Genomic DNA, 14,694 nt, shown 5'->3' with positions numbered 1-14,694 from the left:
TCTGGAGGCCAGGGTTTAAAGCTAGCTCAGGACACTAGTGACCAGTAACCGACAAAACTAACCCCATTCTTTTCATTCAGTAGTCTCTGCTGAGGAGCCCAGGACTGCATGGCTGGTGCTCACAGAGCTTAAAGGGGAAGCTCTTATAGCATCCATGTTGCCTAATTATAGCCTGCGCCCGTGTCGTCCACTTTATAAACACCTTGTAATGACCCATCAATTCATATTGTTTGGTTATTGCCATTTTTAAAAGCAGGCACATAGCTTGAAGTCACCTGCCATCCACACCCTTTCCTTCTGTCAGTTCAAGCTGACTTTGCTGCATGTTAAGAACGTTTACGGGTTATGAGGTTTGGTGTAAAAGTCTTGTTTATGTGTCAAAGGAATGTTTTCATGCAGCACCAGTGTCAGATATGTCACTTTCTATTCCATTTTGTCAGGAATTTCTACCAGGATATTACCTCAACCTTTCCATTGCTGCTAGGACACTTACTACCCTTAAGCACAGCCCAGAAAAAACACAAATTCGAAAAATACCTCAAATAGAGGTCAAAGATCAAATAAAACTGCAAAGAAAATAAATCTGTCTCAATTAAACTCTGCTGACTCTGGGGACTCAATAGTAGAACCCTCACTCAGCCCAGACTATAAGCCTGTATTCATTTTGATCAAGCTTCATTATAACTGGCCACTAAGTAAGGTGATTGTTTTCTCAGGCCCCCCAGTAATAACAGTTAATAATGATTGGTTTAAGTTTAGGATTGAAGCAAGGGTTATGCCTATAACTTGATATAGAGTAATAGAAAATGACTTAATGTGAAGTGTTTTCTTTGTTTTTACTAGACGTGCCAGAAAATTTGGTTATTATTATTATTATTATTATTATTATTATTATTATTATTATTATAAAATGGATCATTGCCGCATGGATTGATTCTACAGAACAGGCACACATTCACGTCTCCCCTGTACCTCAATTGTATAGTCAGGAACAGAGAAGGTGAGAGCCATAGCACCAATCTGGGGACAACACAGAAAGCCTACACACTGTGTTGCGGTGCACTGGATTAATGGGCTAGGTTTAGTTAGCCCTGCGATGAAAGTCCTACCCTCGAGCCCCCACGTCCCCTGCCTCACTGATTACCCCAGTGCCACCTCTCTATCTCCCCTTTGCAAAATCAAACACAGTCCAGCTGCTGCAGTTAAAAGCTATGCAGTATATTGCAATTAGTTCCAGATCTACACGCTTTGAAAAGTGAGCGGAGAATTACAGTCATATGGATACTTAGCTCCTATTATCCAATTAGGAGGATAAAAGTGATATGCGGTGTTTGAAGTGTGGAGCTGTGCTGGCAGAGATTAGAGTGTGGCACGTGCTGCCAGGTGACTGGGAAACTGAGAACTACGTACCAGCCAGACCACACAGAGGAACACATATCCAAACATAAACATCTCTCGGCCATTCAAAGCTTTTCTCTGTTTTTTCCGGAGAAAAAACGACTAGGGACCTGTGTATGGTGCCATTTTGATGATGTCGGACAGGGACTGGAAAGGGTTAAGCAGGGTTGTGTACCCTGGCATCTTGGTGTGTGGATCTCTACTATTCCATCCACGCCAGTATAGAATGTGAAAGGATATCAGGCGCGTAGTTTGATTTTGCTTGGCAGCACAGCTTGGGGCTAGTGAGGAGCCGCAAGTGGTTAAGAGTTGCAGACTGAACACACGTGGGGAATGCCTGGCACTCACACCTCATCTGGGCTCTGGCTGCACTTCAAACGATCATCTGTTTCCTCGCTGGCACCACAATTCAAACAGAGCCGGCAAAACAAAGAGGAAGAAACCCCGCTCCATAATCACGCAGATGACATGCAGTCTGCATTCCCATGCATGCTGAAGCAGCTCACAATTCACTTGTATTTGCAAAGCATTTGGAAGTTTTTAAAGGATCACTGTATGCCCTGCAAGGGCCATTCCACTTTTGATTTGTCCTCTAAATTTGAATTGCCTCTAATCCTTAGGTTTTTATATTGTTTTTCTCTCTATAAATACTATAAAAACCATGTAAATAGCACTTTAATATATTTGCTTGAGATTAAACAGGGTTCTATAAACCAGCCCATGCTGTTTACCTCAGTTCTGAGTATGATTAAAATCTTATAATCAGAGAGAGATGTGTTGACTGGGTCAAAAACACCACCACAGTGAGCCAGGCCTCTCATGGGAGACTTCCTCAGATTCATAGCACATTCACATAGGAGGCTGTGTGGTCCAGTGGTTAAAGAAAAGGGCTTGTAACCAGGAAGTCCCTGGTTCAAATCCCACCTCAGCCACTGACTCATTGTGTGACCCTGAGCAAGTCACTTAACCTCCTTGTGCTCTGTCTTTCAGGTGAGACATAGTTGTAAGTGACTCTGCAGCTGATGCATAGTTCACACACCTTAGTCTCTGTAAGTCGCCTTGGATAAAACAAATAATAATAATAAAAAAATAATAATAATACTGTATCAACATAAAAAAAACCCAGCATTTATCATCCCCTTGGCATGCCCCTGGCTGGAGTGTTTAAGTCCTTTGTGAAGGGGGTGCTTTAGGTTACCAAAGTGAAAATACCCTGGACTGAGACTGGACTGTGGTTCCAAATATCCCGCTAATTGTGCGTGGGAGTGTTTAAATGAACCGTTAGTCGTGGTTTGCAATTATTGTATCATGGAAACATCCCTACCCCACTACACTGTGGCATGCTGCATTTCAGGACTTCAGAGCTTCAAACTAACAAACTCTTTTCCATGTTTCCGTTTGAGATGGTAACAGACATGATTTAAAATATTATATCAGGCCCACATCCAGACAGCAGATCACAGCTTCAATTGGAAAGTGATGTTTGAATGAAGAGCAGGACATGAGTAAACGCTGTGATGATAATGGAATTCACAGCTGCAGAAGCATTTTTACATTTTCAGCCAAAATAATTGTGATAATTGTTTAGTTAAACTTTATACAAAATGTTAGACCACACTAGGCCACACAGTTCTAACCATCAGCCACACTGCCACGGTCTCAGTCCTTCAGCTCTATCCACTAGGCAACACTGCCTCCCTCCCAGTCCCTTAGCTGTAACCAATACAGTTACACTGCCTCCCACCCAGTCCCTCAGCTTTCACAACTAAGACTAAGACTGGACAAAGGGAGTCAATTAGGGTGGTTTAAAAAAAAAAAAAACAACATGTATATACAGTTAGGTTGTGCATTATTAATTTTGTAAATTGAAAGTTGTTTTTCATGGGTAACTTTACTCTAGACGTTACTGGTGTGGTGTAAAGTTATAGATTTAGGTGCAACACTGGGACAGAAATGGAGCCACAGTGTGATAAGCGAAAGTACAGAAAATGTAACAGTAATTTATCTAAACAGGGAACAGCTATTCCTGCAGAGACTGGGCCTGGTGGCAGTCAAGCTGGCAACACTACTGCAGGAATCATTCTACTACACTGGCACTCCGTTTAGAACCTGAGCCCTGGCAGGGGTGTGTTACTGTAATGGAAATTCTATAAAGGAAATGCTGGATTTAGCAGTGTATTAATTGCAACTTTAAGCCAGCTTTGACTTGCAAAAACCTTATATTTCAGTGACCTCTCAGCAATAAAGACAGGGTTCATTTCCCATCGTTTAAATCTTTACAGGCCATTGGAAAATGTTCATTGCTTCCCTTCTCTTTTAAAGGAGAATGTAAACTGTTCATGTCACTGTAATATCCATTCTGAGATTTTTGCTCTTGGTTGCAGAAAGACTAATAAAAAATGTATGTATATGGCTCATTCATAACTTGTTTTTCTGAAATTTCTTAACACATTTTGTAGTGATAATTCGATTATTAAACTTTTGTCTAAAAACTTTTTTTGTTTGTTTGTTTTTGTTTTTGCAGTTCAAGCGCGTATGCATACTTTTAATACACAAACAACAAAACACCCGAACAAATAAACAGGTACAAGAGCTAAAATAAAAGGTTAAACAAAACAATTCAGCTGTCAGGCTAGGCATTCACCTTCTATGACCAAGTTCTCAAAAAACACCACACACTCACACACTCACACACTCACACACTCACACACTCACACACTCACACACTCACACACTCACACACTCACCTAAACAGTAACCTACTCCCTCTCCCAGATAAAAGCTTTCTCCTTCCTTATATACATGTGGCCACTCCCCAATTTGCATCAATTACCTACTTGGGGAATGGCCACGCCTGTGATTGCTGGCAGGGACAGATTTAAACCCATCCCTGCCAACCTTACATTCCCAAACACACATATTTACATTAAGGGCTTTTGTCCTGCCACAGCACCCATATTGTCTAGAACATAGCAACTGTATACCACCCCATCCTCTCCACCTACGCTGGCTGGGAATGTGACAACTTATTGACTAAAAGCTCTTGCTCCTGGTCTAATTGCCTTGGAGCCCCAAAGGAATTGATAATGAGCTAACAAGTCACTGATCTCAGAAAACGTTCTTTAATTATTAGTAGGGCTAAACAGAACTGAATCACGAATAGATGTGATTTATTTATTTATTTATTTAGTTTTGCCTTTTTTTTTAAACAAAATAGTCATGACTGGTCAACTTATATTTGTCCACATCCTTCAAGGCTTTTTAAATGTATGTTGTATGTTGTACACATACAGTATGTTGTGTATATATATATATATATATATATATATATATATATATATATAGATAGATAGATAGATAGATAGATAGATAGATAGATAGATAGATAGATAGATAGATAGATATACATGTTCCCATACTGTTTTTCTGTTAAACATTTAGTTGAACTTTGTTTTTAAAGCCTATTTTTCTTGCCGCCACACCATTAACCTCCTATGTTACAGATTACAGCACTCCTGACTTGACAAGTGAGCTGTAATGATAGCATTGTAGCAGCAAAACAATAAGGCACTTGAGAGAATGTGCTATGTCAGTGAGATGTAACAAAATGTCTTTATGAAGCGCTGTGTGCAGTTGTGGACTCTAGTATAGTGTATGAGTGTCTTTGGTTTCACCTTGGCAGGTCACCTCCTGGGGCTTTCCCACGACGACTCCAAGTACTGCGAGGAGAACTTTGGAGCCATGGAGGACAAGCGTCTCATGTCATCCATCCTGACCAGCATTGACGCCTCCAAACCCTGGAGCAAGTGCACCTCCAGCACCATCACAGACTTTTTTGACGACGGGCACGGTAGGAGAGGAGGGAACCAGGAAGGAAGGATGGAGAAAGTGGGGAGAGGGACAAAGGGAGGAGGAGGGAGAAAGGGAGAGAGAGGAGGAGAGAGGAGTAAGAGACAGAGAGGGGAAAGGGTGAGAGAGCATGAAGGACAGGGAGCTGGAAGATCTTGAGTAGCTGCACTTGCTTTAAGCTTAAGAGGCAGAAGGTTTGAACAATTTCCTCAAGGTTGCGAGTGAATATCACAGGAGAATTGCAAATATATTTAGCTGTACGCTTTATGGAAAACAACATATCTATAATAACAATGTATTTATTTTAATAAGTAGTACAGATATTTGTTTTGTTCTAAATTTGCTTCTACCTTAAAAGAGAAAGAGTACAAAAACTATAAACCAGCTTGGTCCTCAAATAACTCAGCGGGTTCCTGATACAATCCAAAATTACTGCTTCCACCCATTCTCACACACCCAAAACACAAATCGCTTACATCACACATAACCCAGTCTAAACCAAGTAACTCTGTGCCTGCTAGTGTCTATCGATCCATCAGTTTCAAAGATGAAATTTGCACCAGGCTACACTTAAGCTACTAAAATGTAATCACGTGATGGCACCAAATACGATGCAAATTAAAAAAGAAAAGCTTACAGCTGTAGTTTAAACATTGTATTATTTTTATGATCATAGTAGTCTTTAAAACAATATATAAATCACAGTTTATAGTTTGTATTAGAAATATAATTCATTTTTGGTCCCAGACTGGTAGTGGAAGTTTGTGACTTTAACCACTTCTCAAAACAATAGTTTCAAGTTCAAATCACCCTCAGACCATAATCAGTTATATACATGTTGTTTATGTAGCCAGTGTTAAGTGTCAGTCTCATTTTATATCAGCTACCCCACAGTAGGAATCATCCTTAGGGTTCTGTACTGTCCTTAGCTCATGATTTGCATGGGGCAGAGTGAGTGACAGAAGAGGTGACTTGAGGAACAGGGACCCAAACTAAAAACATGCAAGTGTACAGCCAAAACAAACAAATGCAGCACAGCGGCTCTTGTTTAGATTTGTGTTGATGATTCATCCACACAATGGTATGTTTGGCACATTCTCAGCTCAGTCAGAATCATGTAAAAGAAAAAATAAACCACTACTTCAGCACTAATTGTTAAGTAGCAGTACCTTGGGGGATAGAGACGGACGGCTAGTGGCTCACAGTTAGAAATTTTGGCAAATTATATATTTTTTGTTCAAATAAGCTTGGTGGATGTGCAAAGTATGATCAATCGTGAAAGCCAGCATACGTTTCCCTTTTTGTCATACTAGCCTTATAACATGAACAGAGTTGTTTTTCTTTTAAAAATAAAAATAACTGCAAAATTGGAAGGAAAAAATATCACTATGACTAATCTTGAACTGCACAGAGCAAGGGCCTCAGTCTGAGATCTGAATAACAATGTTCATGTTATTCAAAATAATTTTAGCATCCGTAAAATAAATGCTAACAAAATGAAAACATCAGCGTTAACAAAAAAGATTCAGTGATAATGAACTAGTTGTCAGCAGCAGTATTAGTTAAGAATTTAAAATGTTATCAGAAATATGTGAAGTTGCTGGCCTGGCTGTTTAAACAGTAGTAACTACAGTTTACAGTGTAAGGTGGTTTATTTCATTATTAGTATTTAGGCATAGTCTATTCCATAACACCTCAGTGTTGTACACACGTCATCTTCCACAATATTGTATTGAGCGTTTACCAAAGTTCTAAATAAGTGATCGATTTCAATGTTTGTTCGTAAAGTTTAAATATTCGGAGAGCATGTAGAGTAATTGACAAAGTCTGTCCTCCCCAGGCGAGTGTCTACTGGATTCCCCACGACGCCCTCTACTGGGCCCGGAGGAGCTGCCTGGTCAGAGTTATGATGCAATCCGGCAGTGCAAGCTGGCATTCGGACCCGAGTACACGGTGTGCCCTGGCATGGACGTGTGTGCACGGCTGTGGTGTGCGGTGATTCGGCAGGGACAGATGGTCTGCCTCACCAAGAAGCTGCCCGGTGTGGAGGGGACGCCCTGTGGCAAGGGACGCATCTGTCTCCATGGCAAGTGCGTGGACAAGACCAGGAAAAAGTACTACTCTGTGAGTACCGGCAACACTCTCTCTGCTCGGGGGCCTCACAGGGGACAGGAACCAGCTCTACACTGTGCTGTTTGTTTCATAGATCTCCACAAACAACTTCAGTGTTAACATGTAACAACGCGGAGTTGGCCTTCATGCTCATTAATGAATTGTGTGTTGTTTACTTGGTTATCATCATTTATCTGGCTTTATATCTAGCTGAATTATTCTTCTCCTCAATCACTCACCACCTTCACCTTCAGTTCATCTTCAGCTTTTTAACATGCAGTTCGATTTGGAAAGTAATTGTCCCTAGCTTGTATTTCCCTGTTACTACCCATCTCTCTCTCTCTCTCTCTCTCTCTCTCTCTCTCTCTCTCTCTCTCTCTCTCTCTCTCTCTCTCTCTCTTTCTCTGTCTCTCTGTCTCTGTCCCAGGCCTCGAACCATGGTAGCTGGAGTTCCTGGGGGTCGTGGGCTCAGTGTTCTCGAACCTGTGGAGGGGGTGTGCAGTTTGCTCGGCGGCAATGCAACAACCCAGCCCCACGCAACAACGGCAGATTCTGCACTGGTAAACGAGCCATCTACCGCTCCTGCAATGAAGGGCCCTGTCCCGCAAACAGTGAGTACAGCTTCCCAAATAAACATTTAGTTTCTAAAAAGTTGCAGTATACCATGTCAAAAGCAAAGTGTTTTAAGGTATAGTGAAAGCATGTGAAAACATGGTAAATCATGTTTAAAACAATGGTCACCCACAGTAACATATGGTACAAACAGCGTTACAGTGCAAATTTACTGTGGTCAACTTTTTATAGGGGTCTATAAAGGATCATTTGTAAAGTGTGTAAAGCAACCAGGCTTTATCCTTACGGCACTAGTTCCTCAGTTCATCTGCCCATAGTATGTTGGTGTGCTGAGGAGGGTCTTGTGGTTTCCCTCCCAGGTAAGAGTTTCCGGCTGGAGCAGTGTGAGGCGCGGAACGGGTACCAGACTGACCCCAAGGGAGTGAAGACTTTCGTTGAGTGGGTCCCCAAATACGCTGGTGTCCTGCCAGGAGACACATGCAAGCTGACCTGCCGCGCCAAGGGCACCGGTTACTACGTTGTCTTCTCTCAGAAGGTGAGCTGATGCCTCACTCTGACCCGTGGAATTCTTTTACATACTGCACTGAGCTTTTGTCACTCACATAAAGAACATAAAGGAACTATGAAGAACTCTATTTATCAGATAAATTCGGAACAATTTGGGGAATATGATCTTCGATTCCCCTGATTAGTAAGTGGTTTGCAGTGGTGAGGTGCAATGTTATCAAAAATGTGTTTAAAAAACTGTAGTGAGGAGATGGAAATATAACAAGCAGGCTGATATTCAGGACCCCTCCCCAACAATATTACCCCCCTCTTTCTCTGTCCCCTCCCTAGGTGATTGATGGGACAGAGTGCCGGCCCTACAGCAACTCGGTGTGTGTGAGAGGGAAGTGTGTCCGGACGGGCTGTGACGGGATCATCGGCTCCAAGCTGCACTTCGATAAGTGTGGAATCTGCGGGGGAGACAACTCTGGGTGCATCAAGGTCATTGGCAACTTCACTAAGAAAAGGTAACTGGGGGATAATCTGTATTAGAGAGCCGTTCTGTCCAGGGGGCAAAAATAACACATGAACTAGGGTACAAAACTGTCACTGTATAGTTTTAAAGAGAGTGTAATGCACTGTGGTAGGGAATTGGAGGTAGTTTGTAAAACACACCATGCAATCTTTACTGTCTCTCTAAGGCTATGGCCAAAAGTTTAGCATCACTTAGAATTGTAGGACTGAGGGGCTCCCGAGTGGCGCATCCAATAAAGGCACTCCATGCGGAGTGCAGGATGTGCCCTATAGCCTGGAGATCGCAGGTTCGAATCCAGGCTATGTCACAGCCGACCGTGACCGGGAGTTCCTAGGGGGCGGCGCACAATTGGCTGAGCGCTGCCCGGGTAGGGAGGGCTAGGTCAGCAGGAGAATCCACGGCTCACCACGCATCAGCGACCCCTGTGGCCGATAGGGCGCCTGTGGTTCTGTAGTGGAGCCGCCAGATCTGTGTTGTCCTCCGGCACTATAGGTCTGGTGGCGTTGCTGTGGATCTGCAGTGCGAAAAATGATGGCTTGGCAGGAGCACATTTCGGAGGACGCGTGTTCCAGCCTCCATTTCCCGAGTCGGCGGGGGGGTTGCGAGCGGTGAGCCGGGGATACAGATAATAATTGGGCATGCTAAATTGGGGAGAAAACCGGGGTAAAAAATTGGCGATGACTAAATTTAAAAAAATAAAAATAAAAAAGAATTGTAGGATTGAGACATCATTAAAAAAAAAAAAACTATAGGAGCGTAATTTAAATATTTTATTTAACATTGTGTAATCAAAGAAACTACAAAATGATATTGCAAGAGTATATTGGAAGCCATAATAATAGTAGAATATTTCATGTTAGATTTTGAAATGTCAATTTTTTTTCTTTTTTTTGTTAAGTATATGGAACACTACAAAGCGGTATGTAATTCGGTATGTTAACGTAACATTTTTCAGCAGGTTTCATTCAACTTTATGAAGCAGAATGAGTTAATTCTGTAGGGTGATGCAAAGCTTCTGTCCATAGCTGTAAGTTTTACAGCTGACCAATTTAATTTCAGAGCACCGCCTGACTATTCATTCATCAAACGACCTGTCCCCATTATTGTAATCCTTCAATGGCACCAAATGTTTGGTTTTTTTTTTAAACTGAAAACAAGGAGTACACAATGTGATAGAAAATCTAGTTCTGGAATGCCTTTCCAGAAGATATTAAGAATTCTAATAAGGTGTCAGTTGATTTATTTGATTATTTATTCGACTTCACTTCTAAATAAGTTAGTGAATGTAGTTTTTACATACCAAATTGGTGTCTATTGGTTCTTACAAATACATATATTATTATTATTATTATTATTATTATTATTTATTTCTTAGCAGACGCCCTTATCCAGGGCGACTTACAATTGTTACAAGATATCACATTATACATTATTTCATATTATACAGATATCACATTATTTTACATACAATTACCCATTTATACAGTTGGGTTTTTACTGGAGCAATCTAGGTAAAGTACCTTGCTCAAGGGTACAACAGTAGTGTCCCCCACTGGGGATTGAACCCACAACCCTCCGGTCAAGAGTCCAGAGCCCTAACCACTACTCCACACTGCTGCCCTATAGTGTAATGTTGTTGTTTCTGTAATGGAGACAGAATAATGGACTCCCTCCCTCTCACAGTAAGGGCTACACAGATGTGGTGACGATCCCAGCGGGTTCTACGCACATCAAGATCCGTCAGTTCAAGCCCAAAGACCAGCCACGCTACACCGCCTACCTGGCGCTCAAGAAAAAGAACGGCGACTACCTGGTGAATGGCAAGTTCATGATCTCCACCTCGGAAAGTATCATCGACCTCAACGGCACGATCATGAACTACAGCGGATGGAGCCAGCGCGACGATTTCCTGCACAGCATGGGCCCGGGCTCACTGCGGGAGGTCATCGTCGTGCAGATTCTGGCCACCGATGCACGCCAGGCCCTCGACGTGCGCTACAGCTTCTTCATGCCCAAGAAACTGGCCCCGCCAGCATCCGCGACTCCCCAGGGCAAGGGACAAAAGGCACCAGCGCCACCACAAACCCCACAGTGGGTGACAGGGCCCTGGCTGGCCTGCTCTCGGACCTGCGACACAGGCTGGCAGACACGGACTGTACAGTGCCAAGACAGGCCCAACAAACTGGCCAAGGGGTGCCAGCTGAAGCAGAGACCCTCTGCCTTTAAACAGTGTCTGCTAAAAAAGTGTTGAAGCCTGTGGTTCCAAACTCTTTTTGTGTATCATATTATTGTTGTTAATATTATTGTTATTATTTTTATTATTATTGTCTGTTTTTTTTGTTGTCTTGTTTTTTTAACAATGTGAGGGCTGTGACAGGGTGATCAGACAAGAGTTCTGGAGTGCAGCTAAGCCTCACTGATTCCAAACAGTAGTAGGCCTTGGTTTGAGTTTTTTGGGGATTCAGCGGTGTTACAGTTTTGGCCACTGAAAACGTACTGTATCAGTTGCTGCGTACCAGTGGTTTAGTCCACTTCAAGCAGACTAACTTCAGGACTAGAAAATCCCAATGCAGCGTACTATTCAAAAGATCCAGTTAATTAGTTTAGATGATCTGATCAAGTGGACCAAGTCAGACTGATCATGGGAACCAACCCATAGATGAGTATATTGAAAATAAAAACCAGAATCTTAGGTGATTTAAATAATCATTTTCTGGACAAAATTTGGCACACTGCACTTGACTGTATGTTGCACGTGTTCTACTGCACATTGGCTATATTTTCCACACCACAGTAATTGTGTGACGTGGGCAACTTGCCCTCAGTGGAAAATCAGGCACATTGCCTTCTAGACACAAAGTTATCAATTTTATTTTTATTAAAAAATAATGAAAAACACACACATATATAGCTCTTATTTCTTCATAATAATCTATTTTCTTCACTAAAGGTAGGCTTAGTATTGATGCTGTTTTGATACTGAATGGCTCTGCTTTATTGGGGGTTTACTGCATAGTTTGAGGAATCTGACAGTATCAAAAACTCAACGCAAGTGCTGCTGCCTCTCGGATGTGTTAGTCTGAGCTGTGCTCCAGGTCGGACCCCCCTCAGCTGCATTACCTTACTGAGAGACCAGCAGCGGTGGAAGCGAGACTGGAAAGCAGAGGAGGACACTTTAAGCAGACTTTTATTCTCCTAGCTCTAACCGGAGCGCAGTCCATCCTGTTAAGTATTCCATCTGACCAAATGAAAGCATGAACTGATACTTCAAATGGTCAAGAGAAATAATGGAGATGGATTATTTTGTTTGTGTTTTAGAAATATCAAAGTGTTAGAATATGACAATGTGTGCCCTGGATATCCTGCAAATGCAAACCAGGGGAGATTGGGGACAGAAAAGCATGTATGACCACCTCTCCCTCCATGAACATACAGACACGCACCACTACACGCATATCTCTCTACACCTAGGAATAGCAGTGTGTACCAGCGATTCTGCTAGTTTTTTCAGGATTTCCTTTCAGGTGTACCTATACATAGGCTTTTCACCTTCACTCAAAAATTATAATTGATTCATAAGAAATTGTATTTATATTTAGAAGCCTTTAGAAATCTAAGACGGTATTGCCACAAACTTAGGAAAATTATACAAGTGATTTAGCAACTGTAGATATACACACACACACACACAAAATCCAAGCATTTCTGTCTGTGACGACACAAAGATAACGCATCCCTCACCCCTCCTCTCCCCCTTCTTCTCTGCTTTCCCTCAGTTAAATTGTCTCCCAGAAGCTGTATCTGCCAGCTTAAAGGTGGTCATTTTATTAGCCTGCAGGTAGAGAGGATCTAAGCTCAAACACTCAAGAGTTCAAACAGAACACTTACTGAACAGGGCCTTCATGAGGACCTATCAGTGCACAACACCTACGTGCCATTACTTACACCAGTATTCCCAGTTACACCAGTTCACAACCAATCATTTCTCATACTTGAAATATTATTTTAAATCAGTGACAAAAACCATAAACGGGTAGCCTATATCGATCTGGCACAATCAGCTGTTTATTTTCTTTTTTTATCACAAGCTTAATATCCTAAGAGAAGGTGGCATTATACTCCTGAAATACTCAAAGGAGTGCTGTCATTTGAGTTCTGCTCACTAGAAACAAGCTTGCGAGTGTTTGAGTACAGACCACCCCCTTTCCTATCACACTGCTCAATCCAGGTCATAGTCAGGTGTTTGGTGAGGTGACTGTTGTGCTAACCAGTCCCGTCAGAACTCTGGAGTCAGAATGTTTTCAGTGTACAGAACTTGCATGCAGCAGCCAGGTCTAGACATGGGGAAGTGATGTGGTTTTGAGAGACAGCCCTGATGAGTTCAAGTACAGTTCAAGTGAGTTCTCAAATTGTATCGTTTGCATAACGTTCCGGCTGCCCTGATAGATTTGTTGGTGTGTAACTCAGCAGGTTGATGACACCATTGTGAACTTATTCACATACAATGGTTATATGTACTGGTTAAGTCAAATGGATGAAAAAGGTGTCACTGAGGTCACAGAAGGGTGTTTGTCCCCTTGTATAAGATTCACTTAAAATCACTAGGAAGTTAACTAAGCTAGCGTTTTTTTCTCTGATAATGTATTTCAGATTCACTTGACAACCTTAACCAGGTTGTGTTCTACAGTACTGTAGCATGGCACCCTCTCTGATTAACATACCAGCCCTAATTGACCCAGACACACTGATTGGTGGGCACAGCTCTGTCGCTCGATCTCACACAGTACCATTTCAACTGGGAAAGAGGTAGAGCATCAGCAGTCATTTAATCTCTTGCTATTCAATTGTTAACTTTCTATCAGGCACTTCTCACAGACAGCAAACACAGCCCCTCATACTTCAGCCGTTTTCCTGCAGAAGGGGAGGGGGCTACTCTAGGGAAAGGATGAACACAGCACTGAAATAATTTATTGTTTGTACAACTGGTATGTAAAATCGATGTGATTAAATAATTTATTATTATTATTATTATTATTATTATTATTATTATTATTATTATTATTATTATTATTATTATTATTATTTAACAAGAAATACGAATTGTGCAAAATTATTTTCGCTTACTGTTTCTTTTTTTAAGAAAATAATGTCTGCTCTAGTGACACTGTATATATAACTATACACATATTCCTCTCTCTTTTGGGTGTGTAAAGTACATGTGTTGGCCGAGTTTACATAATGTACAGCATTGGTTGCTATTTGTATTTTAACAATGGCTTTTCTGTCTAAAAAAATATTGTTATGATGAAGAATATTCTTCAGATCTCTGGATTGGCCTCCAAAATATATTTACATTTCCAGAAGTCCACTCTCCCACTGCCTCGTTCTCCATGCATCTCCCACCTGCACACTCCTCTTCCATTTCTGACCCTCTCTGATTGTTCACTGTAACTTGACTTACACTGAAAGCCAACCGATGCTGTTTAGCTATTCATGATTTGCATACTGACACTCCTGCAAGTTTGTTGAAACCCGACTCAACTCATCATCTGAACAGCATATCAGTGTAATATAAAAGATTACAATCACGCTCACCTTATATAAACAACAGTGGCCCAATATAAAGTGTAATAAAGCATAGTGGAAGTGTGGTAAACCACAGGCCAGTATTGTTTAACTCGGAGAGGAATGTTAAACCGTATTTCACAAGTATGGTAAATTATGATAAACTACAGTATAAC

At 41.6% G+C, this 14,694-nt stretch overlaps 1 protein-coding gene across 1 annotated transcript in view; it reads left to right on the top strand.

Moving 5' to 3' along the window:
• The window catches only part of LOC117407098 (A disintegrin and metalloproteinase with thrombospondin motifs 5-like), a 33,471-nt gene extending 19,493 nt beyond the window's left edge, over window positions 1-13,978 (top strand). Inside the window, exons 3-8 of the mRNA XM_034011727.3 lie at window positions 5,081-5,248; window positions 7,088-7,371; window positions 7,787-7,970; window positions 8,292-8,467; window positions 8,770-8,945; window positions 10,637-13,978. Of these exons, the coding sequence (XP_033867618.3) occupies window positions 5,081-5,248; window positions 7,088-7,371; window positions 7,787-7,970; window positions 8,292-8,467; window positions 8,770-8,945; window positions 10,637-11,204 (1,556 nt within the window). The 3' untranslated portion in view covers window positions 11,205-13,978. The remainder of the gene's footprint in view (window positions 1-5,080; window positions 5,249-7,087; window positions 7,372-7,786; window positions 7,971-8,291; window positions 8,468-8,769; window positions 8,946-10,636) is intronic.
• The last annotated feature ends 716 nt before the right edge of the window (window positions 13,979-14,694 follow it).

The sequence above is a fragment of the Acipenser ruthenus genome, chromosome 8 (genome assembly GCF_902713425.1).
Source record: "Acipenser ruthenus chromosome 8, fAciRut3.2 maternal haplotype, whole genome shotgun sequence".
In the NCBI taxonomy this organism is placed as follows: domain Eukaryota; kingdom Metazoa; phylum Chordata; class Actinopteri; order Acipenseriformes; family Acipenseridae; genus Acipenser; species Acipenser ruthenus.
The sequence above is the reverse complement of the archived record's forward strand: the minus strand, read 5'-3'. Positions and strand labels throughout refer to the sequence as shown.